Consider the following 24,458-nt stretch of genomic DNA (forward strand, 5'->3'; position numbering starts at 1 on the left):
AAACGGTAGAAGTGCCAGAGGTGCTGCTTGGCAGACTGCCCCTTCCCTGAGCCCACCACCTCGGCTTTCCTGGGCTTCCCACAGTCTCAGCACCCTCCCCAGAGTGGTGGGCGGCTGCCCCAGGAAGTGGCGGCTGATCTGAGACTCGAAGGAGGGGAAGGAGGTGTCAAGGGCAGGTGGCTGCACCCCTTCTGGCCAGGAGCTCAGGCCCCTAGTTTGAGTTCTACAGGTAGGGAGTCCTCTCAGCTGTGGTAGGAGTTCAGGGAGGGTCAATGTGTGTGGACAAAGGTGTGGCCGTCCTAGGAGGGGCAGCATCATCTCCTCACCTCCTCCCCTGCTCCCTAGATCCTGGGTGAAACACCCCCCTTAAGAGGCTTGAGGGACACAGAAGGGTGGACTCCACCCACACCCAGAGCTCCTGCAGTAAGAGGCCTTTGGGGCCATCTGCCCACATGGCACCTCGGAGCCCAGAACCCAGAAAGCAAGGGAGCCCACCCACTGCTCCGAACCCCCACATAGCAGCTCCGTTTTATCACAGAGGTTCCACGTGAGATCAGAACATTTCTGCTCCCTAGTACATAAAAATGTCACCATGCATTTGCCCCCTGTCCTGTTCTTACCTCAAACGAGGTGGTCACAGAACTTGCCCAAGGCCACCAGACTGTGCAGGGTTAGGACACCCAGCCACCAGTTCTGCCTCTCTCCATTCATGGCATACAGAGGGCAGGCCTCAGGCAGACCTGCAGGGGTTCGAATCCCGGCACTGCTGCTCACTGGGACTGCTGCCTTCTCCTCGCCTGAGATCGTTTCCTCATTTGCCAGATGTAGACAGGAGCTCCTGCTTCACAGAGGCAGGGGCCTGGGTGCCTGACTTGAGTGGCCACCTTTGCTAAGCACCCAGTGCAGTTGGCCAGGGTGGGGGCGAGGGTCAGCACAGGGAGCCCAGCACCCCTCCCAACTCCCAGAACAAAGCAGGTAGGACCCACCCTTCCCTACAGCAGCTGACAGACACGGTGGCGCCCATGGGCCAGAGGGGTGGTGGCCGGCCGAGGGGCTCGGGCTTGGCTTCCTGTGCGCGCAGAGGGGTTGCTAATTATAAAAGCACATGGGCTGCAGCCTCTGTGGAGCGTGGGAGCCCCTGTGGTGTGTTGGAGCAGCACAGGGAAGGTTTTTGGAAGAAAAGCCAGGATGATGAAATCACCATATGTCTACCCATTTGGAGCTCTGGACTTTTCGGAGGACACACCCTTGGTGTGCTGGGGTGGGCAGGGGAGTGGGAGTGTAGAGCTGCCAAAGACTAGCTTGGGGAGTGGAGACCCCCAACCCCACCATTTCCATCGGCCCCTCCCCCCAGGCGGACACGTTGAAAAGAAAACTGGAGCTTGAGCAGCAGCACAGCCCCCCACCCTCCAACCACACGCTCCTCCTAGAGACAGCCCAGAGCCCTTAGCGGCCAGACCCATATCGACTATCGTTGGCCCCTCACTTCTGAGCTGGGGCGGCTCTCCGTTGTGTACAGGCAGCCGCCCAAAAAGAGAGGAAGTGACTTGGCCAAGGCCACACACCTGGTCAACAGTACGGCCCCACAAGAGTGGGGCACTGTGCTTCCGGTGTGACTAAGGGCCAGGGCAGCTTGCCACCGCAAGTGGCCCTGCAGGACCATCTGCTGAAAGTGGCATCCCGAGGCAAGGCAAAGACAGGCTCATCCTCAGCCACTGGGACTGAAACTCTGCCTTAGGGAAGGGAAGCCACGGGCCCAGCTTGGGAGGCCTAAAATGTGGCTGTGGATGTGGCAGGCCCACCGAGCCTCCCCGTGTATTAGCTACTCCCAGCCCAGAGACCTAGGCTCTGGGGGTCAGAAAGCCTGGGTTGCCTGCCATTCCCTTGGACTGGGCTCTCCCCCTCTTTGGGGACCCCCTTATCTGAACCATCCTCTTTCTGCTTGGCCTGGGGGGTTGAACCGACAACTTCTTTTTTTCTCCAGCCTCTGGGGCCACATGCTGCCCTTCTGCTGCCAGGCGCCGGCCTAGACCTGGAACCTGGAGAAGCTTGAAGCTGGTACCACTCACCTCCCCGGCCTCAAGCTATTAATCTGTTAAGGGAAGGTACTAAGAACTCCCTCCTCTTGCAGGACCCTGGTGGAGATAGCAGATCTGCAGTCACTTTGAAATGCTAAGAAGGACCCCAGGAATGAAGGTGTCCGCCATGATCTGCTCGCAGGGCTCTGTGAGAGCCAGCGCCTGGGAAGGGGGAGATGTTATGAGGGAACAGGTGCCCCTGCACCCGGGTGCGCCTCCAGGAAGCAGTGACCAAGGAGTGTGAATGAGGAGGCAAAGGGAAGGTCGCCTGCTCAGGCCACACGCAGAGACCCTGCTCCCCAGGGAGAGGCCAGCCCAACCCTGGTGTTTTGGCTCACACGAGATCTGAGAACGGATCTGCTGGGGCAAAGCAGGGCCATGTGCGGGAGCTGTTTCAGGGGCAGGGCTTGGAGGACTGTCTGCTCGTTGAGCCTGGAGCAGGGGTTCAGGTACAGACTGAGTCTTGAGGGGCTTTCTGACCTTGGAGCTGCAAAGGAACGGGCAGGGAGCCAACCCCCTTTTACAGACAAGAAATGGAGGTTTGGACCAGGGCGGCAGGAAAGCGAATGTAGGCCCATGGAGAACCGCATACCGAGATGGGCTGCCCCGCAAAGACACCAGGCGGTCCCAGTGTTTGCCTGGGGCTGTTTCCCCTCCGCTGTTCTACCGGAGGATGGGGCTGAAGGGCAAGAGGATGGGCCTGTCTTGAGCACTCAGCATTCAGAGAGGCTAAGGGACTTGCCTGGGGTCACAGAGACAGTGAACCAGGACCCAGAGGTCTCACCAGTTGGTCCTTGGCTGCAGATCCCCGGAGGCCGAGATAGGGTGGGGCGTGGGACCGGGGTCCGAGAGACAGGAGGAATGGCCCATCTTCCCACCCACGCAGGAGCCTTTCCCAGGAGATGGAAACTTGGGCCTGTCCCGAGCACCTTGTCCTCCTCTGGTCTCTGGCACCCTCCTGTGGCCTCTGAGGGTGCAAAGCCTCCTGTGGGTCCCACCCCTGCCCCGCCCCAAAAAGGAGGGTTGTAGGTGAGAACCCAGAGGGTCAATCCTAACCCGGCTCCCAGAAGACCCAGAGGCTGTTGGATTTGAATCTCGGGTCCCTTCCCCCACCTGACTTGGGTAGAGAGAGCCTGTCTTGGTTTCCCCATTCCACAGACCACAGACAGGTCTCACAGGAGATCAAATGTGGAAGCCCGCGGAAGCCCAGAGGCTGCTGGGATCGCTCCATTTAGCTCCAGGGACAGTCAGAGTGCCTCCTCCCTCCATGCTGGCAACCTGACCCTGTCAAGACTCAAGAAGGTCCCTGCCTAAGGGAGGAGGCAAATCCCCAAAGAGATATTTTTTAATAGAAGAATTTGTTATCTAAAGCCACTAAAGCCCTCTCCCTTTGATCCCTCCTTTTGGACAGACCCAGAGTCCTGTGGCATCTGGTCCAGCCCAGCTGGACACAGCTGGGCGGAAATCAGAAATACCACCGAACAGAGCCAACTCCCTCCCCTCCCCTGACCTCCTCCAGCTCAGTTCAGACTTCTCCTTGGCCTTTAAGTTCCAGGCCGGCCGCAGGCCCTGCTCCTACCTAGGCTTTAAGAGCCTGTAGTGGCCTGCTCTCCCTCCCTGGAGCAAGCCGGCACCGTTCCCTTCCCCCCACAGGTGTGCATCTCCTAAACTCTAAGGGACTCCACGAGACATGCAACCAGGGGAGCAATGGGCAGCGGCAGCTCGTCCCAGGCTATCCCCTGAACCTGAAGCCTGAGGGGGAGTTGGAGTTACCAGCTCAGCCCCACTCCTGGGTCCCCTCATCCTCAGCCTCTCAATTCATGTTTGTCCATCTGAAGTCTCAGTGTGTCCATCTGCCAAATCACTGTAACCATCCCTGCCTCACACACCTGTCTCTGGGGTAGGCCGCAACGATACAGATAAAATGAAATCAGAAACTGGCAAGTTTTTTTGGAGGGGGTTGCCAAGCACGGTCGGCATCCCGCGGAGGAGAGGACTACAACTCCCATCGGGCTCCGGGGCCGCAGACCTACCCAGCCCCTCTCCCTCAGCTGAGGGAGAAGCGGCCGCTGCCCCGGCGAGCGAGGGAAGTTGCAGTACCCCGAGCATCACCACCTAGGTTAGTGGCCGGCGAGGGCCCGAGTAAGGCTGGGTCTGGGGCCGCGCGGGGACCCAGGAGGCCTTCCCGGACCCCTGCGGACCCCCGCCTCCCCCGCCCCACCCAGGAGTTAGTGCTTGTTCGGTCCCGCCCCTCCACTTCCTGGCCGTGGGTTGGCCCCGCCTCCCCGGGCCTCCGCCCTCCCACCTTCACCTACTGTCGCATGTCCCATTGGCCAGCACGCACCTGCCCGTTCGTCGGAAGGCGGGGCGGAGGGCGTGGCGTGGCGCCCAGGTGAGGGCGCGCAGGCTGCCGCGGAGGAAGGTGACAGCGGGGTGGGCGGGAGGGTGGGGGGAGGACGCGCTAAGGATCCGAGGATCGACAGACAGACGGACGGACCGACGGGCGGGTATGCGGACGGCACGGCTCTAGTCCGGGCGCAGAGCCTCGGCCGCAGCCATGGAGCAGCGGCTGCGTGCGCTGGAGCAGCTGGTGCGGGGCGAGGCCGGCGGCGGCCCGGGACTCGACGGCCTCTTGGATCTGCTGCTGGGGCTGCACCACGAGCTCAGCAGCGCCCCCCTGCGGCGAGAGCGCAGCGTGGCGCAGTTCCTGAGCTGGGGTGAGTGACTCTGGCGGGACTGGTGGGGGGGGGGGGGGCCGACCGATGAACACCGCGTCAGGACCCTCTCCCTCCGCGCTCCGCGCCCACAGACACTCCCACCCACAGCCGCACGCCCACAGATTCCCCCACCTGCCAGTCGCAGACCCCCAGAAGTGGCCCTGACACGTGCCATCGGACCCCGCGGCCCTTTCAGTCACCTGCACACCTTACCCTCACTCAGATTCACACACACACTCCTTTCCGCTCACAGAAGGTGGCACGTGTACACAACACACATCTCACATAGACTCAGAGAAACTTGGTCCCAGGTATAGACACCAGACGCAGGTACTCAGCTGATGCTCTATGCAGAGTCGCAGAGTCGCGTCCAGAATTCTTCACTGACACATCATACCTCATGACCTGTGAGAACACACTCACACACACTCCCATGCGTGCCACCCACTGACACACATGCTGTCTCAGTCTCCCACATGCCCCACGGACACCCCGGGGTACTCGTACACAGCTGGGGGGGAGACCCAGGGAGCCCACACCTGCAGGCCACCCCAACCACACTGGCTGCTACACACTCACCCGTTTCTACTCATGGAGCTGTAGGTAGTGCACACTCACCTCCCCCCCCCCCCCCCCCCCCCGCCACACACACACACTTCCATCTCCCTGCATATAAGACCACCCCAGGCTGGACATAGGAGCCAACTTCAGCCCCTTGTGCAAGCTGCCGGCCAGGCTTCCTGAGGGCTTTTCCCCAGGGCCGAGGAGGGAGACCTGGCTGGATGTGGGTCTGCACCCCTTCCTGGTTGACTCGTCTGAGTCACCGGGAGTGGCTGGCCTGGGGTGACCCTGAATTCAGTGTGAACACCTGTGCCAGCCCCAGAGTTCCCTGGTCACACCTGGCCAGGCCGTGGGGGAGGGCATAGGGTCTGGCCTGCAGGGTGGGGTGAAGCGGGTGTTTGCCCAGTGGGCAACTAGAGCTCTGGGCAGGCACAAGGCCCACCCTGGCACAGCTGGGGACCTGAGACATGCTGACGAGTTGGCCTGCAGCTGCAGCCCTCTCCTGGGGGGAGGACAGTAAGACGGCCCCTGTCTTGTCTGCCCCCTGCCCTCCCCCCAGCCTCCTGCACTTTATGTGTGTCTCACTCTGTTGTCATCACTCCTTGTGACGCCACACCCACGTGTTTGTGTGTGTTTGCACACACATGTGCTCCTCCCTGCCTGCCTCTGGCACCTCTGCCTGGGACCCCAGCGTGGGGGCCTGTCTGTTGACATCTCCCGAGGTAACTTGCAGGGCGGTGACTCATTCTGCTTCTGCCCCAACTTGTCCCCGATCCTGCCCAGAGCCCCCATCCCCTGGGCAGGGTGAGGGGACTGGGCAGCCGGTCCTGGGGGCCTGGATCCTCCTGGCTATGGGCCCCAGGTTTTGGGCCCTCTCTGGCCGATGGGTAGCTGCCCTGGCCTCGGCTGCTCCTTGGAGACCTGTGGCTGCTCCTGTCAGCTGTACACACAGACCTGGGAAAGAGACAATTAATTTTTGTAATGAGGTTTCCACCCCTGCTGCGGGGGTTCTGCCTGATAAACCTGTGGAGCAGCTCTCTGTCCAACCCACAGACCCGCCTAGCCGGCAGGGAGTTTACCTCTTGGAGAGGGAAACTGAGGCAGGGAGCCAGACTGCAACTGACCCCAACCCCTGCTGGTCATTCTTGCCTCCCTAATATTCCAGGCTCCAGTCCCCTCCTCTGGGCCTGGAAAGGACCTGGGAGAGGCTGGAGATGTCCCTTATGGGAGTACCAGGGACTGTGAGGAAGGAGGAGGTTCCTGGCCAGGTGAAGGCCAAGTCCAGGGAGGGAGGCAGGGCTCAGAGTTGTAGAGCTGGTCAGGCCTAGAGGAGATTCTGAGTGCTCACATCTTCCAGTGCCAGCGCCGGGCGCCAGGGCAAGGTGTTTGGCCCTGTTTTTTCGTCTTGTGAGAGCCTGGGCAGACCTGGCTATGCCTGCCTGCGAGGAGGCCCCCCGGGGAGACAGGGCCTGTCCTCTGCAGCCCTGTAGAACCACTGTCCTGCCTGTCCTCTGGGGCTCCCCCAGGTCTCACCGCCAGCCAGGTACCTCTGTGCCTACAGGGTCCCGGGACCAGGCCACAGCTCCTCAGTGGCAGAGAAGCCTCTCTGGGGACAAGGAATGTTGCCTGTCCAGTTTCCCAAGACAGGCCCGGCCTGGTCTTGCTAGGTGGCCAAGAACTGTGAGCTGGGGATGGGAATGGTATCCCCGTCTGCCCCAAGGTGACCTGGCTGGCCAGGGTCAGTCCCCAAGCTGGGGAGGACTACTAGTTCCATCAGTCCCTGGGATCCCAGCTGTCTGGAGCCTGGGAACATGGGTTCAGGAGCCATGGGTTTGGGGTGGTCAGCAGTCAGGACCCCAGCTTGCATGTGTCCTGCTCACGGCTGAGTGGGCTGCAGTGCCTCTCCAGCCCCGGCCAGAGGCTGCCCCTGGGGAGATCATCCTGCTCTGGCCTCAGGAATGACAGCTCCTGGCTTTCCTCTGGGGAGAGCAGGACCTGGGGCCCTCCCGCAGGTTCCCTGAGCCCCGCTCTGTGTCTCTTCAGCCAGCCCCTTTGTGACAAAGGTGAAAGAGCTGCGGCTGCAGAGAGATGACTTTGAGATCTTGAAGGTGATCGGCCGAGGAGCCTTCGGGGAGGTGAGCAAAGGGCCGGGTGGGAGGAGGGTGTTTGTGTAAGGAGGGTGTAAGGAGGCTTACCCCAGTGCTCTCTGTGGCTTCAGGTCGCTGTGGTGCGGCAGAGGGACAGTGGGCGGATTTTTGCCATGAAAATGCTGCACAAATGGGAGATGCTGAAGAGGGCTGAGGTCAGTCTGGGGTCTGGTGGGACTTAAGCACCCTACAAATGTCGGGGTGGGGGGTGCATGCTGCCACTGAGATACGGGGCCTGCAGGGGAGGGGGCGGGCACAGCTGCCGAGCAGCAGAGGATCCACCCCCAGGTGCTGACCCTCATCCCTTCCTCACTATAAACCTTTTTTAGAAGCAATCAAGTCGTTCCCACTTCCCTTACGGTAACACTGAGGCCCAGAGCCACAAAGCACAGGCTGACACCAGCGACTTCCATCTGAGCTCTTAGACTGTCTGAGTTTTACGCTGTCCCCTGAGGGGACGTGGGGCTTTGCTGGGCTCTGACCCCACCCTGCCCCTGCCCCCCAAACCTGCTATAGACAGCCTGCTTCCGGGAGGAGCGGGACGTCCTGGTGAAGGGGGACGGCCGCTGGGTGACCGCTCTGCATTACGCCTTCCAAGACGAGGAGCACCTGGTGAGGGCTCTTGGCAAGGTGGGGGGCGGAGTGGGCTGGGGACAAAGGAGAAGGTCCTTGGGGGCTAGAGGCACCGGGTCCAAGTTGAGAGAGAGAGAGACAGAGAGAGAGAGAGAGAGAGAGAGAGAGAGAGAGACCCCCCCTCCTCCGGGGACCAACAGGTGTACCCTCCCCCCCAGGTCCAGGGCCTGGAACCTCCACCTGAGCTCTGGCTGGGATCTGGTGCCCTGGTGTGGGTGGGAGCCACAGCCCTGCCTCCCAGAGCCCCACAGGACCACTGGGAGGCGGGGCCCTGTGTCAGGTGTCCCCCTTTTCCGTCCAATTCTTGTCCCACCCGCCACCATCCAGTACCTGGTGATGGACTACTACGCCGGTGGGGACCTCCTCACTCTGCTGAGCCGCTTCGAGGACCGCCTCCCGCCGGAGCTGGCCCAGTTCTACCTGGCTGAGATGGTGTTGGCCATCCACTCTCTGCACCAGCTGGGTTACGTTCACAGGTGGGACCCACAAAGCTCCCGATGACCGGTCCAGCCCCTGCTGACAGCTGTGGGGACAGCTGACATTTGCTAAGCACTCACCACGTGCCACGCCCTGTGCTGGGTGCTTCACCTGCATGATGCCTTTGAATACTCTCACCAAAAACCTTAAATGATGGGGGCTGCCATTGTTCCATTTTATAGACAAGGAAGTCAGGGCTTAGCACCGGTGAGCTCCTGCCTGGCTTAAGGTGACTCAGCCACTGGGTGGCCGAGCTGTGGTTTGCCCTGGGGAGTCTGACTCCTGTGTCCCCCAAATACACTCTATTGCCTCCGAGGGTTGACCTCATGGACCCCTTTCCCAATCTAACCACCTTCTTCTTTCCTGGGAGCTCGGAGGCCTGGCCACCAGCCTCCACCTGTCCTACATGCATGCATGTGTGTGAGGCCGAGTGTGATGCTGAGATGTGCACGTGCCCACTCGCACAGGCCCCCCCCATGTGCCCATGCACACAGGCCCCCACGCACAGGCCCCCCCACACAGGCCCCCATACACATGCCCACACACACAGGCCCCCCCACACAGGCCCACACACACAGGCCCCCACGCACAGGCCCCCACACACAGGCTCCCACGCACAGGCCCCCATACACATGCCCACACACAGGCCCCCACACGTGTGCCCCCCCACAGGCCCCCACACATGTGCCCCCCCCCACACAGGTCCACACACACAGGCCCCCATGCACAGGCCCCCACACATGTGCCCATACACACAGGCCCCCATGCACAGGCCCCCACACACATGCCCCCACACACAGGCTCCCACGCACAGGCCCCCATACACATGCCCACACACAGGCCCCCACACGTGTGCCCCCCCACAGGCCCCCACACATGTGCCCCCCCCCACACAGGTCCACACACACAGGCCCCCACGCACAGGCCCCCACACATGTGCCCACACACACAGGCCCCCATGCACAGGCCCCCCCACACATGCCCCCCCCCCACAGGTCCACACACACAGGCCCCCACACACAGGCCCCCACACATGTGCCCATACACACAGGCCCCCATGCACAGGCCCCCACACACAGGCCCCCACACACATGCCCACACACACAGGCCCCCATACACATGCCCACACAGGCCCCCACACGTGTGCCCCCACACACAGGCCCCCACACACGTGCCCCCCCACACAGGTCCACACACACAGGCCCCCCCCCACAGGCCCCCACACATGTGCCCACATGCACAGGCCCCCACACATGTGCCCACACACATAGGCTCCCACACACAGGTCAAGCTGCTCACTCTCCCTGCCTCGCCCAGGGACGTCAAGCCGGACAATGTCCTGCTGGACATGAATGGGCACATCCGCCTGGCTGATTTTGGCTCCTGCCTACGTCTCAACAACAATGGCATGGTAAGTAGCTCGCCCCAGAGTGGGGGCAAGGGGGTCCAGGAGAGCTGGGAGGCACCAGGCCTAGTGCAGGGGGCATCAGGCTTCCAGGGGAAGGAAGGACTAGGCCCAGGCCCCAGGGGGGAGCACCAGACCAGCCAACCCCTAAGGAGTGGGGGTGCCAGGCCTGGACCCACGGCGAGGGGCCTGCAGGCCCAGCTAAGCCCGAAGCCGGCCTCATGGCCCCTCAACACCACGCACAGGTGGATTCGTCAGTGGCAGTGGGGACTCCCGATTACATCTCCCCCGAGATCCTGCAGGCCATGGAGGAGGGCAAGGGCCACTATGGCCCACAGTGCGACTGGTGGTCACTGGGGGTCTGTGCCTATGAGCTGCTCTTCGGGGAGACGCCCTTCTATGCTGAGTCCCTGGTGGAAACCTACGGCAAGATCATGAACCATGAGGTTTGGCCGCCAGGCTCCAGGGTTCTGGGAGGCCAGCGGGACTCTGGAGTCTGCGAGGTTGGCGATTCCTGTAGGTGGGAGGTGGGGTCCCAGATACCCACCTCACTTCTCCCTGGGCCTGCAGGACCACCTGCAGTTTCCCTCAGATGTGCCTGATGTGCCAGCCAGTGCCCAAGACCTGATCCGCCAGCTGCTGTGCCGCCAGGAGGGGCGCCTGGGCCGGGGAGGGCTGGATGACTTCCGGAACCATCCCTTCTTCGAAGGCGTGGACTGGGAGCGGCTGGCGACCAGCACTGCCCCCTATATCCCTGAGCTTCAAGGGCCCATGGACACCTCCAACTTTGACGTGGACGACGACACCCTCAACCACCCGGTGCGTGCGGGGTCCCTCTGCAGCCGGAAAGCTGTCTTGACCCTTCCTGGCTGTGGGGAACCCCCTAGAAGATTTCCAAAGCAGTTACTGGGCTGGGAGTGAGGCCTTCAGACCCCAGAGGCTCTTGGGAGTTATGGGTCGCCTGCCCTGAGGTGGGTTGCACCTAGTGAAGGTCCTTTGACTTCGTGTCATTCTGTTAAGCAGAAGTCGTTCAAGGCAGAGGACTCCCAGCAGTGCCTGGGAGGCCCCAACCTCAAGGGTCCGTGGGAACTGTGTTCCGCTTAGGTGGGGGCCTTTTCCCAGCCCAGGCAGCAGGACGTTGGCACACCTAGTCCCGGGGCGTCTCCTGGGTCTCAGGCCTCAGCCTGGAGCTGTGCCTGTCGACTCTGACCCTCTTCTCTCCTTCTGCAGGGGACCCTGCCACCGCCCTCCCATGGGACCTTCTCAGGCCACCACCTACCGTTTGTGGGCTTCACCTACACCTCGGGCAGGTGAGTCTAGTCGTCACATGCCTGGTGGGAAGCTGGGGGCTGCCTGGCCTGGAGGACACTGGGAGCATAGCATGTTCTGACCCTGGGAAAGTAGTTGAATGTCCCACCTGGTGCCTGCATGTGACAAGTGCTGAGGAAGTATGCCCTGAGCCCTCCTGAGGATAGTCCCCCAAGTCCAGGGTCGTAGTGATGCCGTGCTCATGCCCCCTCTGGGTCCCGCCCTAGCACTTGGCCCTCCCAGTAGCCTCCATGTCAGGCTAGGAATGTAGTAGACTCGGAGCCAGAGCTCTAGCGTTGGAAGGGCCCCTTCTGCCCCCAGAGCCTCACGTTATGCCTCTGTGAAGTGGGCGGGATGATCCAGTTCCGTGCGTGGGGCTGGCCTGAAACCATAGTGAGGTCCTGGGAGAAGGGAAGCTGCCAGGAGTCAGCACATGCATCTGACCCACACTCAGGAGCGCCCACTGTGTGCCGCACTCATGGAGTGCCTCCTGTGTGCTGGGTGTGGGGCTGACAGGACCCGTATCACCAAGTCCTCTTGACAGTCCTCGGAAGAAACCCTGTTATCACCTCCATTTTCCCGTGAGGAAACTGAGGCTCAGATATGTCAGATGACTGTTCCTGGTCACATAGCTTGTCAGGGCCAGCAGTGAGGCTTGAACCGGGACCTGGGGGACCCTGGAGCCACTGCCCCGGGATGCTGCCCGTGGTGCCATCCTGGGGCCTCCCAAGGGCAGCATCTGGTCTGATTTGTTTCTCTTCCTGGCACAGAGCCCAGGGTTGGGTACAGGCCTGGCATACTGTGGGTGTTTCTTGAGTGAATGAATGATTGGAGAATGGAGGCTTGGGGGGGTGGTCTCTGCCAACCTGTGTTGACCCACTCTCCCCAGTCCGGGCCTTGAGAGCAACTCCGAGCAGTTGGCTGCCCTGGACCGGAAGCTTTGCTGTCTAGAGCAGGAGAACATGGAGCTGAGCCGGAAGCTCCAAGGTACGGAGAGCCAGCTGGGCCAGGGCGAGTGAGTCTGACTCGGGGCTACTGCTGCCGGCCTAGCTACTCACCCGCAGGCTCTCCCCGCGACAGAGGCCCTGCAGATCGCTTCAGACCGCCAGGAGCGGGAGCAGTTACGGGAGGAAGTTCAGACCCTGCAGGACAGGCTGTCAGGTACCCTGCCCACCCATACCCGCCATATCTGTGCCCCTGCCCTCACCGTGGAGGCTGACCTGCTTTCCTAGCGCACCCGACCCCAGCCTAGGGCCCCATCCTGTCCTACTCTGTGCATGCTGCGTGAGCTTAGGGAATTATCTTAAACCCCCTGAGCCTGCACATAGAAAGCGGACCGAGGAGACCCGCCACCCAGTCTGCGGTGAGGCTTCTGTGAGACACTGCAGGTGGAGGGCCCAGCTGAGGCTGGGGCGGTCAGTAAGTGCAGTTCTCATTGACAATTCCTGGCAGAGACGCTGAGGGACAACAAGGCCCCCTTGTCGCAGACAGATGGGCCTCCTGCTGGTAGCCCAGGCCAGGCCAGTGACCTACGGCAGGAGAGAGACCGGCTTCTCCAGGTGAGGGCCCGGTGGGGTGGGTGAATGGCCCAGGGCTCGATGGTGAGGGGTCCTTGCCCTGACTCCAGGCTTTGTCCTCCCCACCCCCACCCTGATGCCCCAGGAGCTGGCTGAAGCTCAGGCAGGGCTGCGGGCACAGGAGAAGGAGCTACGCAATGCCCAGGGACGGCAGGAAGAACTGCTCCAAAGGCTGCAGGAGGCCCAGGAGAGAGAGGCGGCTACAGCCAGCCAGACTCAGGCCCTGGGCTCCCAGCTGGAGGAAGCCCAGGCTGCCAGGAGGGAGGTAAGTGGCGGGGGTAGGTGGGCACAGCAGTAGGGCCCAGCCCCCATGACCCCTGGCATGGCTAGGGGAAGCCCAGAGAGCTTGGTTCGAGGTTCTGGGGATGCCATGTCCCCTTGCACCCCGCACTGTGGCTGTCAGAGGCCTGAGCAAGGGGATGATGGTTAGGGTGGGAGGCCGGGGATTCACCACCTCCTTTCCTGCTGCAGCTGGCAGAGCCCAGGAGTCTGCAGCACAGCCAGGGAGAGGGTTGGGGTGGACACGGTCAGCACCGGCTGTCTCTGCACCCCATCACAGCTACAGGCCCAGGTGGCCGCCCTGAGCCGGGACGTGACACGACTTCAGAGACAGCGGGAGCGAAGCCTTGAGAAGGCGTCTGCCCGGGTCAAGGTAGAGCAGTCTCAGCCCCTGCCAAGTGGCACTGCCCTTGGCCTTCCCCACTCAGGACCCTTGGGTCCAGGCCTGTGTCCCAGGGGTAGGGTGGGCCATGGCTTCTCACGTCCCTGCCCTGCCCCCTCTCCATGTCCTCAAGACTGTCCACACTGCCTCTGAGACCAACGGTACAGGACTGCCCGAGGACGGGCCTCAGGAAGCACAGCTGAGGAAGGAGCTGGCCACCCTGCATGTACAGCTGGAGCAGGCCCGTGGCCACGGGTGAGCTGGGTGACTGGGGCGGGGGCCAAGGCCAGGGCCCAAGTTGGGAGTCACTAAGTCATCCTCTCCTCCCCAGGCCCAGTGGAAAGGAGGCCCTCTGCCGGCTGCAGGAAGAGAACAGGCGGCTGAGCCGGGAGCAGGAGCGGGTGAGCCGGGTAGACAGAGGGCAAGATAGACAGCCAGGCAGTAGCACAGAGCGAGGAACAAATGCCGCGGGGGGAAGGGCCGACTGGCCAGGCCCCAGGGCCAGCTGTCTCCCTTGTGCGTTACCCACAGCAGGCAGGCAAGCCGTGGCGGGTGAGCAAGGGTGGACACAGGCGGGACTCAAGGCTGTCTGGGCCCCTGGGGACTGACTCCACCTCCCACCTGGTCTCCAGCTGATGGAAGAGCTGGAGCGGGAGCAGCAGAGCAGGCAGCGGCTGGAGGGCGAGCGGCGAGAGACGGAGGGCAACTGGGAGGCCCAGATTGCTGATATCCTCAGCTGGTGGGTACTGGTGGGCTGGGGGCCCCGGGGCTGGGGGCTTGGCCCAGGCAGAGCTGAGGGCCCGGCCCCTGACCCTGAGCCCCCTTTCTGATCAGGGTGAATGATGAGAAGGTCTCAAGAGGCTACCTGCAGGCCCTGGCCACCAAGATGGCTGAGGAGCTGGAGTCCTTGAAGAACGTGGGCACCCAGACACTGCCCACCCAACCTCTGGTGAGCCCCAGAGATGCCCCTTGGGGAGGGGGTGCCAGTAGCCCCATTCTGAAGGTAAGGATGCAGTTCACGGAGGAGCAGTGACTTGCTTAAGCCCCAGCACGTCAGTGGCAAAGCTTGGGCTTCAAGCCTGGCCAGGTGGCACGGGCAGTGGTATGCTCTGGTGGGAAGGGGCCTCTGAGCCAGCCAGTCCCAGGAGGCATCTTACATGGTGCCCCCGGCCACCAGGACCACCAGTGGAAGGCAAGGCGGCTACAGAAGATGGAGGCCTCGGCCCGGCTGGAGCTGCAGTTGGCCTTGGAGGCCGAGATCCGGGCCAAGCAGGGCCTGCAGGAGCAGCTGACGAAGGTGCAGGAGGCCCAGCTGCAGGCCGAGAGGTGAGGCTGGGGCCGGTGCGGCAGAGGGGACCCAGGACCCGGGGCCCACGCAGAGGCCTGTCGTGAGCTCTCACCGGCTCTCCCCCAGCCATCTGCAGGAGGCGGAGAAGCAGAACCGGGGCCTGCAGCAGGAGCTGGCTGCACTTCGGGAGGAGCTGCGGACCCGCGGGCCAGGAGGTGAGTGGCCGTCTACATGCCTGTTCTGGAGCAGCCCCCCACTCCTGACTCGCAGTTACCGAGAGGGCCCCCCACAGCCTTGCAGGCTGTGGAGACAAGAATTTGTTCCAGACTGCCACCCCACCACCTGTTAGTCAGCACTTACTGAGCACCTGCTGGATGCCGGGTCCTACCACCACAGGCTACAGTTGTCCCATTTTACTGAGGTGGCAGCTGAGGCCCCCACTGGCCTCTGGTTCCTCAGGAGTAAGTAAGTGTCAGGGCTGGGCCAGGGACCCCAGCCCCAGTGACCCACACCCTCTGTTTTCAGACACCAAGCCCTCGAACTCCCTGATCCCCTTCCTGTCTTTCCGGAGCTCAGAGGTAAGAACCTGGTGCGGGGGCTGGCTGGGAAGCAGTCCTAGCGAGAGGCACAGGGACCTTGACTTTGCTCCTAAACCCCAGAAGGATTGTGCCAAGGACCCTGGCATCTCAGGAGAGGCGCCGAGACCTGGAGTGGAGCCAGAGCTGCGGCCGGAGGGCCGACGCAGCCTGCGCATGGGGGTAAGGACCAGTGGGAAACCTGCAGTTGGGGGACCCTCTGCCTATGCACTTCTCACCTGTTCACCCGCCCTCCCTGCAGGCTGTGTTCCCCAGAGCACCTGTGGCTACCACGGCCCCTGCAGAAAGTCCTCCTGCAAAGGTTGGTGCCTAGCGGGGTGAAATGGGGTGGGACACCAAGCCATTCTGCTGGGTTTCCAAGGACCCTCTTGGTCTCTCCCCGCGTCATGGCCAGCAGACCACGTTGTGGGTGGCAGCGGCGGTGACGAGTTTGCGTGCTGCCACAGATTCACTGGGGCTCAGAGTTCTCGCTGCCACCCGGCTTGTTCCCTGGTCCTGCCTGCCACTTCAGGGCCCTGGGAGGATGGGGTCAGGCACGAGTAATGGCCATGTTCCCCCTCCCTAGCCCGGGTCACACATGCTGCGCCCTCGGAGCTTCCCATCCCCCACCAAGTGTCTGCGCTGCACCTCGCTGATGCTGGGCCTGGGCCGCCAGGGCCTGGGCTGTGACGGTGAGACCCCTTGTCCTACCTGTGCCCCCACCTCCCAGGCACCAGCACAGCCCCTGGGAGGAGGGAACAAAAGCACCCTGCTCCCGACACACCCAGGCGGCCTCTCTTAGCACAGCAGGCCGAGTTCCCACTGCTGTTTTTGTTTGTCTCCTCACTGATGGGGCGGTGGTGACAGCTCAGGTGCCACCACGGCCTCAGGGAAGCTGGGGCTGGGAACGCCCTAAGTCCTGATTCCCGGCTGTCCCCACCCACCTCACCCCACCTGCCATCTCCTGCTATCCCCACAGCCTGCGGTTACTTCTGTCACTCAACTTGTGCCCCTCAGGCCCCCCCCTGCCCTGTGCCTTCTGACCTCCTCTGTGCAGCACTGGGAGTGCACCCCGAAACAGGCACAGGCACTGCCTATGAGGGCTTCCTGTCGGTGAGCTGGGGCCTGGGGGGCGGGGGAGGCGGGGGCGGGGGCTGCGGCCTGGCAGGCCCTCCCATGGCTGCCTTCCCCAGGTGCCACGGCCCTCGGGTGTCCGGCGGGGCTGGCAGAGGGTGTTTGCTGCCCTCAGTGACTCGCGCCTGCTGCTGTTTGATGCTCCAGACCCTCGGCTCAGCCCGGCCAGCGGGGCCCTCCTGCAGGCACTGGATCTGAGGTGGGTGCCAGGCAGTGGTGGGGGGCAAGAGACAAGTGGGTGGGTGGGTTGCAGCCAGGGGCAGTGCCACCTCTAACCTGTTTCATGGACCTTCCAGGGACCCCCAGTTCTCAGCCACCCCTGTCTTGGCTTCTGATGTCATCCATGCCCAGTCCAAGGACCTGCCACGTATCTTTAGGGTAAGTGCTAGGGCAGGGTGGGTCAGACCACCGTCCACTGTCATGCCGACCCCCTTCTAGTGACTTTTCTCCATCCCCATGGCTGACCCCTTCATCCCACCCACCGCCACACAGACGGCTACACTAGCCTCCATCCTGGTCTGTACACGCATGCTCCATCCTGGAGGGCACAGGGTTTTCCGTACGTGAAGCTGGCTGTCCTGCCTCATTTAGGACTCTTCTGTGGCTCCCTGTCGCCCTCAGTGCTCTCCTGACTGTGGCCTTGAGGCCCCATTTCTGACCCTGCAGGCCTTCCTGGCCTCTCCCTGGAGTCTCTCTCTGCTCTGACCACTTCTGCAAGCGTCCTGAGCTCGTGGACGCCTTCACATCTGTTCCCTCTGCCAGCCCCTCCCCTACCTTGACCATTTCTGGTTACTCCACTCATTGCCCCCATCCTGCCTCCAGCAGAAACCCCTCTTCCCTGGGAGGCCATCCTGCCCGCTTAGCCTGGGTTGGGGCCCTGCTCTATGTCCCCGCCATGCCCCGAACCCCCACCACCGTCACTCTGCGGCTGTCCATGTGCTTGTCCGACCACCCTGTCTGTCTCATCGCCCACTCTAAGATAGCACCCAGCTCTGCATCCAGCAAGCTCATGTCCGCGTTAATAAGCATCAACTGCTGGAGAGAGAGAAGGGAGGAACGACAACTGGCCCTCGGCCTGTGGCCCTCCAGCCTGGATGTCTTGCCACAGGTGACAGCCTCCCAGCTGACGGTGCCGCCTGCCACGTGCACCGTGCTGCTGCTGGCGGAGAGCGAGGGCGAGCGGGAGCGCTGGCTGCAGGTGCTGGGCGAGCTGCAGCGGCTGCTGCTGGACGCTCGGCCGAGGCCCCGGCCTGTGTACACACTCAAGGAGGCCTACGACAACGGGCTGCCGCTGCTGCCCCACACGCTCTGTGCCGCCATCATCGGTGAGCCTTGCCAGGGGCACTGCCCGGGGGGCGGGGCAGGCTGGGGGGAGGAGTCGGAGCCTGCAGGGACAGTGCTGGCCCAGCCAGTCATGAGGGCCACTGTCACCGTCCAGTCCCTGCAGCCACGAGCTGTGGACTCTGCCTTGCACACGTCTCCCCCAGCCGTCCCCTGGGCATGGCTGTGTGAGGAGCCCAGGCTAGTGGGCAGCAGGCCTAGCTTCTGCTGCTCGCCATTTCTGTGCCTCCATTTCTGCTTTTTCTAAAAGAATTCACGTGAGTGAACAGGGCAAAGGCTTTAATAAAAAATAGATGAGGGTTTTGTTCCCAACTCTCTTACCAGCAGTTGGGTGACTTTGGGGGAGCCTGGATGCGCTTGAGCCTCGCACCGTCTCCCATGGGGCTGCTGTATTCAGCAAGGAGCCTGGGGCCTCCATGACCGACAGCTGGAGGAGAGGTGCTAGCAGAGTTCCTTGGCTTCTCCTGCAGCCCAGGCCCTGAGCCAGCCCCTGCCCTAGCAGCCTGGGACCTCTCCCCACACTCGCGCATGGTGGGAGCCACAGGAGAGAACGCGCTGACTGGCCAGGCCCTCTGTGTCAGGCAGGAGTTGGGGGCACAGGGGCATTTATCTAGCAAGCCTTGCAGTGAGCTGAACACTCGCCCTGCAGAAGGGTTCAGTGACACAGAGGGAGAAACTGAGGCTCATCAAGGGCAGGTGGACTACCCAGTCTCCGCCTCTGGACAGGCCCTCTGACCCCTGACTCCTCCCCATTACCAGACCAGGACCGGCTAGCTCTGGGCACCGAGGAGGGGCTATTTGTGATCCACCTGCACAGCAATGGTACGTGCAGCCCGGGCCAAGGCCGGTGTGGGCGGTGCTCCACCCTGGGGGACCAGAAGATGGGCACCAGGTTGTCTCTCACCTACCTGATGGTAACACTCTCCCTCGCCACCTCTGCAGACATCGTCCAGGTGGGCGAGTGCCGGCGGGTGCAGCGGCTGGCTGTGAGCCCCACTGCGGGCCTTCTGATCGTGCTGTGTGGCCGAGGCCCCAGCGTGCGCCTCTTTCCCCTGGCTGAGCTGGAGAGCACCGAGGTGGCAGGCGCCAAGATCCCTGAGTCTCGAGGCTGCCAGGCGCTGGCAGCCGGACGCATCCTGCAGGCCCGCACCCCTGTGCTCTGCATAGCTGTCAAGCGCCAAGTGCTCTGCTACCAGCTGGGCCCAGGCCCGGGGCCCTGGCAGCACCGCATCCGTGAGCTGCAGGCAGCAGCCCCTGTGCAGAGCCTGGAGCTGCTGGGTGACCGGCTGTGTGTGGGTGCAGCTGGTGCCTTCTCCCTCTACCCGCTGCTCAATGAGGCTACGCCCTTAGCATTGGGGGGTGGTCTGATGCCTGAGGAGCTGCCACCATCGAGAGGGGGCCTGGGTGAGGCGATGGGCGCCGTGGAGCTCAGCCTTAGTGAGTTCCTGCTACTCTTCACCACTGCCGGGGTCTATGTAGACAGCGCTGGCCGCAAGTCCCGCATCCATGAGCTGCTGTGGCCAGCATTGCCCACAGGCTGGGGTAAGGCCAGTGGAGGGCCATGCTGGGTGGGGCCAGGCACCTGATGTGTATCCCATACATCAGAGGTAGACAGGGCCTTCCCCAAACTCCTAAGCTTGGCACCGGAAGCCAGTGTGCACCCTCTTGCCTGACCACGCCCTGATCCGACCTCGGTGGCTTGTAGGGGACCTTCCTCCTCCATGCCTTCGCTCACATCTTCCCCCTGCCCAAACTGTTCTCCTTTTTGGACCTGGCAAACTCTTACCCAAGTCCAGGCCCTATGTCTGCTCAGGACCTGGAGCTGGCAGGCCCTCCATAAATGACCACCATGATTACTGTCATTGTCGTTTTCATGCCCCCGTCCCTGCCCTCCCCCGTCATTAGTCCTTTGCTCCTTTGTGCTTCCCCACATGTGTTCAAACCTCTGCCCTGGCTCTCAGCACCTCCTCTGTAATGACTGGTTTGGTGCACTGGGGGCCCCTCACCGGCTGGGGCTGGTTTCTTCTTCACACCCAGGAATGGATGAATGAATGAGTGGGGTGGGGGGGTGGGGAGTCTCGCACACTGGCAGGTAACTGGTGCGATGGGGTACGGGCTGAAAGAGGGACAGAGCTCCCTGCATGAGCAATGGCCCTTCTGGGGTGGGGCCTGTGGACTGGGCGTAGCACAGGCATCCAGCATGTGGGGGGGGGGGCGGGGGAGTGGGGGCGCAGACAGCCCGGGGCCAGTCCCCAGCTCTCATTCATTGCTGGGTGACCCGCCCATTACTTAGCTCTGAGGTTTCTGGCCCCTCATCTGTAAGTTAGGGGTTGTTTGAGAATTAGAGGAGGAGAAATATTCAAAGTGGTTAGAACTATGCTTGGCACGGCAGAGTGGCACTCCAAGATTGTTATCTCTGATTTGCTATGGAAGCTGGGTGGGGTGACCTGGAGAGTCTTCAGAAGAAGGACTTTTGGTGGGGCACAAAGTCGCCGTGCTACGGCAGGGCACAGGGTGTGCCCGTGGTAACGAGGAGGAGACAGGCCCAGGGAGGTGTGCGACCCGCTCAGGGCTGCTCAGCACAGCCAGCTTCTACCCCGCAGGCTACGTCGTCCCCTACCTGACGGTGTTCAGTGAGAACTCCATTGATGTGTTTGATGTGAGGAAAGCAGAATGGGTCCAAACCGTGCCGCTCAAGAAGGTGAGGGCTGCTCTGACTGGTGTAAGTTGGAACATCGCCCCCTGGACCAAAAGGTTGCGGGTTCAATTCCGGGTCGAGGCACATACCCAGGTTGTGGGTTTGGTCCCCTATGGGGCATGTACAAGAGGCAGCCAGTAGAAGAGGCAACCAGTCGATCTTTCTCTGTTTCTCCCTCTCTGACTCTAAAATAAGTAATGAAAAAAAAAACTATTTAAAAAAAAGAAGGGGAGGACCTGCTAAGGCCCTAGGGGCTGGTCTGGGGTGGGCCAGGGTAGAACGGCTTGACCTCTGTGCCTGCTGCCTCAGGTGCGGCCCCTAAACCTGGAGGGCTCCCTGTTCCTTTTTGGCACCGAGAAGGTCCGCCTGACCTACCTCAGGAACCGTCTGGCAGGTGAGGGAGTGTGTGTGCTTGTGTATGTGTGTGCACAAGTGTGCATTCCCCTGTGCCACCTGTGGGTGTGTGACCCTGAACACCAGCTGACTGGGGCCCTGGGGACTTGGGAGCGCTGCCCAGCTCTCTGCTTCTCCTACAGAGAAGGACGAGTTCAACATCCCTGACCTCACTGACAACAGCCGGCGCCAGCTGTTCCGCACCAAGAGCAAGCGCCGCTTCTTTTTCCGGGTGTCAGAGGAGCAGCGGCAGCAGCAGCGCAGGTGCAGCAGCGGTTGCGGGGCCTCCTACTCTTGGGGGTGGGGCGAAGCACAGGCCCGCCCCCAGAGGGCAGAGAGTCAGCTCTGGGAGAGGGGGCCGGGGAGACGTCACCTTCGCAGCCCTCCTTCCTACACCTTCTCTGCGACAGGGAGATGCTGAAGGACCCCTTTATGCGCTCCAAGCTCATCTCACCGCCCACCAACTTCAACCACCTGGTGCACGTCGGCCCCACGGATGGGAAGCCCAGCCCCAGGGACCTGTCCCCGGTGAGTACCCTGGCACCAATCACAAATCTCGGTGAGGCTGAGCAAATCACCGGCTTCTCCTCCGGTGCACTTGCCGTCTTCAGCTCACCTGGTACCCGTGTGGTCAGCATGTCCGGGCTGGTGGCTGGCCGCAGTTCATTTGTCATGCTCCGTGGTGCCGCTGAGTCCCGACCCCTCCTCACTGTGCCCCAGCAGGCTCCTGAAGCGAAGGGCCGAGGTGTCCGCAGCTCCGTCCCACAGCGGCCCCACAGCTTCTCCGAGGCCTCCCGGCGCCCAGCCTCCACCAGCAGCGATGGCAAAGCGGACTCCAGTAAGGATAGCCCCACAGCCTCCTGCCCCCAAGTTTCCGCCCTCTTTGGACCTCTTGAATATGACCTTGGATTTTTGTCCCCTCATCCCTTTCTGGAACAGTGAAGAGAAAGCCTTGGACATCTCTGTCCAGTGAATCGGTGTCCTGTCCCCAGGGATCTCTGAGCCCCGCAACTTCCCTAATACAGGTGAGCCAGTGGGGGCTTCTCCCTCCCCCACTCTAAGGATGGTCAGTTCTGTCCTGTATTAGGCCTTGCACTGGGACCTGAGGCCGGAGAGCGAGCTTAGCCCATCCCTTCCCTGAATACTAAGAGATGTGACTCTTACCTGTTTCACCCCACAGTGGAGGTGGGAATCTTGGCTCTGACTGGCCCTGGGCAAGGTGCCTGCCCTCCCCGAGCTGGTCTTGCCTGGAAAATGCAGTTGTTATTGTGAGACTTGCATGAGCGTGGCGCTCGGCGCATGTGGACAGAGCCACAGAGCGGGGACCTCTTGGGGTTCTTAGCAGAGGCCCAGCTGGGAAGGAGCGATTGGCCCTGGTGGGGTCTGGGGAAGATCTAAGAGGAAATGGGAAGGTTCCTACTCACCCTCCAGCCTTGCTTCCAACTCCTGGCCCCCCACCTCCCCGCCACACTGCGCCACGCAGAGTTCTGCGACTTGCCATGTTCTTTCCTTCTCTCTCTGTTTCTTTTTTTCTTTTAAGGATTTTATTTACTCTTCTTTAGAGAGAGGGGAAGGGAGGGAGAAAGAGAGGGAGAGAAATATCAATTGGTTGCCCCTGGCACGCCCCCAACTGGGGACCTGTCTCGCAACCCAGGCATGTGTTCTTACCGGGAGTCGAACCTGTGACCTTTTGGTTTGCAGGATGGCATCCAACCCAGTGAGCCACACCAGCCAGGGCACCATGTTCTTTCACATCTTCAGGCTCCTGCCCCTGCTGCTCCCCTGCTTTGAATGCCCTTTCCTGTCCTCTGCCTGGTTAATGCCCAGGTCACCCTCAAAGATCTGCACCAATATCACCAGAGACCACCTGGCTGCCTAGTCAGGTAGTCACTGCCTCCCTGGGGCTGGTCTGCCTTCTTTGCCCTCCTCCTACTCATTTCTTGTCACTTCTGCTGTGCTTTGGTTTTTGTCCAGGTGCCAGTCCTCCTCCCTCAACTGTGGGCTCTTTGATGGTGGGGGTCAAGTTTGTCTTCTTCCAAAGTAAAGCATGTTTGTTGACTGAATGAAGAATGGAGTGAATGAACAAAGGAACTTTAATTGGGGCTCCGGGATTTAGTGTGAGCTCCCCAGGTTTTTCTCATGCAATCCCACCCCCACCTCGCATCTGGCCTCCTCCAAGGGCCTGCTGTAGCAGGTGATGGGTCCCAGAAAGGCCTCTGGAGGCCCTGGCCCAGTGAGGACAGAGTCCTGCTTTCCTCTTTCCACCCCTGACTTCCTTCTCTTTTTCCTCCAGGTCCCAGAGCGGCCCCGGAGCCTCCCCCTGGCCCCTGAATCAGAGAGTTCCCCTTGACACTCTCTGGCAGGGCCCACCCACATCCCAGGACTGAGATGTGAGGGAGCAAAGACCTTGAGGAATGCCATACTCCGGCTGGTCCGGGACACGTGGAAATTCGGACTCAGGGAGAGCCTGTGCTGGATAGAGACTGGGAGGCTGGCCTGGGTCCCCAGGACCTGGGGAGCCTGACTCCCAGCCCTCCCCCCACATTTCTCCTCTACTCCCAGTCCAACCTGTGCTCGCCACTGGGGATAGAATGGTCTGTCTTCTGCCCTGGGGGCCCCTCTGTCCTGGTGTCCAGTGATGATTGTGCCAAAACTCTCGTTCCCAGTGCCAAGCCTTGGGAGGCTTGTAAACAAGAGTTGGGGTGTGGGGCTGGGTCCCTGGGAGCAGTCTCAGTTTTGGTCTGCGCACTGTCTAGCCCCCAGCAAGGCCACGTTGGGGCATATCCCAGTCTCTGCTCAGGGCCAGGGTGGGAGGGACAGGCTCTGATATTGAGGAAAGGAAGCTAGAGAAGCAGGGGGAAGGATGTAGGTGAAAGGGGTGAGAGATAGGTGAGGAGCAAGGAAGTGGAGGCGGAGGTGATAGTGATTGGAAGGAGGGAAAAGCCTTCAGAGGAGAAAGGGATAAAGCAGGAGTGATGAAGAAGAGTGGAGGGGTGAGGGGACTGGGGGACACCTACCCCGTCCTGTCTGGGGAGGAGCTCATGGTTGGGAACAGGGAGGGGCTCTACGAGCCAGCTGACATTGCCCTCTAATCCGTCCAGAGGATAGGAGAATTCTAAATGGGGGTGGGATGGGGAGGGTATTTATACGGGCTACTTGGTGGGAGATGGGCACCCAACAGGTCCACTGAGGGTCTCCAGGCACACTTCGGCCCTCCCTCAAAGGGGGGGGGTCCTTTTTCTCAAAGCTTTGACCAACTGTGTATTAAGGGATCATAGGGGACATTTTATTATTGATCACAGTCATTATTATTGTTATTATATTACTATTTTTATTAAACATCCCCCCGCTGATGAGTGGGGGGCAAAATAAGTATTTATCTCCTCAAACGCCCTGTTCCTGGGAGGGGTCGGCCCTGACGCTCTGTGAGGCAGTAAGGAAGCAATAAAGACAACTTTGTGAGCT

At 61.6% G+C, this 24,458-nt stretch overlaps 1 protein-coding gene across 6 annotated transcripts; it reads left to right on the plus strand.

Moving 5' to 3' along the window:
• The first annotated feature begins 4,522 nt into the window (after positions 1 to 4,522).
• On the plus strand, positions 4,523 to 24,458 carry CDC42BPG (CDC42 binding protein kinase gamma). Of its 6 annotated transcripts, none has more exons than XM_053924116.2 (37): positions 4,523 to 4,795; positions 7,400 to 7,491; positions 7,575 to 7,658; positions 8,020 to 8,115; positions 8,464 to 8,612; positions 9,931 to 10,024; positions 10,264 to 10,464; positions 10,589 to 10,837; positions 11,249 to 11,328; positions 12,216 to 12,313; positions 12,407 to 12,487; positions 12,779 to 12,885; positions 12,989 to 13,168; positions 13,463 to 13,555; positions 13,698 to 13,819; positions 13,896 to 13,965; positions 14,197 to 14,303; positions 14,399 to 14,513; positions 14,742 to 14,890; positions 14,979 to 15,067; positions 15,378 to 15,430; positions 15,512 to 15,610; positions 15,690 to 15,749; positions 16,014 to 16,119; positions 16,407 to 16,540; positions 16,621 to 16,760; positions 16,858 to 16,939; positions 17,670 to 17,886; positions 18,662 to 18,724; positions 18,845 to 19,444; positions 20,506 to 20,603; positions 20,910 to 20,994; positions 21,137 to 21,257; positions 21,404 to 21,521; positions 21,714 to 21,831; positions 21,933 to 22,018; positions 23,287 to 24,458. In XM_053924116.2, the coding sequence occupies exons 1-37, from the start codon at positions 4,636 to 4,638 to the stop codon at positions 23,341 to 23,343; spliced, it is 4,653 nt and encodes a 1,550-aa protein (XP_053780091.1). In that variant the 5' UTR covers positions 4,523 to 4,635; the 3' UTR covers positions 23,344 to 24,458. The 6 variants fall into 6 exon arrangements, with proteins under 6 accessions (XP_053780091.1, XP_053780092.1, XP_053780090.1 ...); XM_053924117.2 differs by having other exon boundaries at positions 21,717 to 21,831; XM_053924115.2 differs by lacking the exon at positions 23,287 to 24,458 and adding an exon at positions 22,695 to 23,252 and having other exon boundaries at positions 15,515 to 15,610.

Source organism: Desmodus rotundus, chromosome 5 (genome assembly GCF_022682495.2).
Source record: "Desmodus rotundus isolate HL8 chromosome 5, HLdesRot8A.1, whole genome shotgun sequence".
NCBI classification, from domain to species: domain Eukaryota; kingdom Metazoa; phylum Chordata; class Mammalia; order Chiroptera; family Phyllostomidae; genus Desmodus; species Desmodus rotundus.

Coding starts and splice junctions, on each gene's coding strand:
- CDC42BPG (XM_053924113.2), top strand. CDS start 4,636: ATGGAGCAGCGGCTGCGTGCGCTGGAGCAGCTGGTGCGGGGCGAGGCC. Junction 4,796..7,399: donor GGCGCAGTTCCTGAGCTGGG/GTGAGTGACTCT, acceptor GTGTCTCTTCAG/CCAGCCCCTTTGTGACAAAG. Junction 17,887..18,661: donor GCTCTGTGCCGCCATCATCG/GTGAGCCTTGCC, acceptor CCCCATTACCAG/ACCAGGACCGGCTAGCTCTG.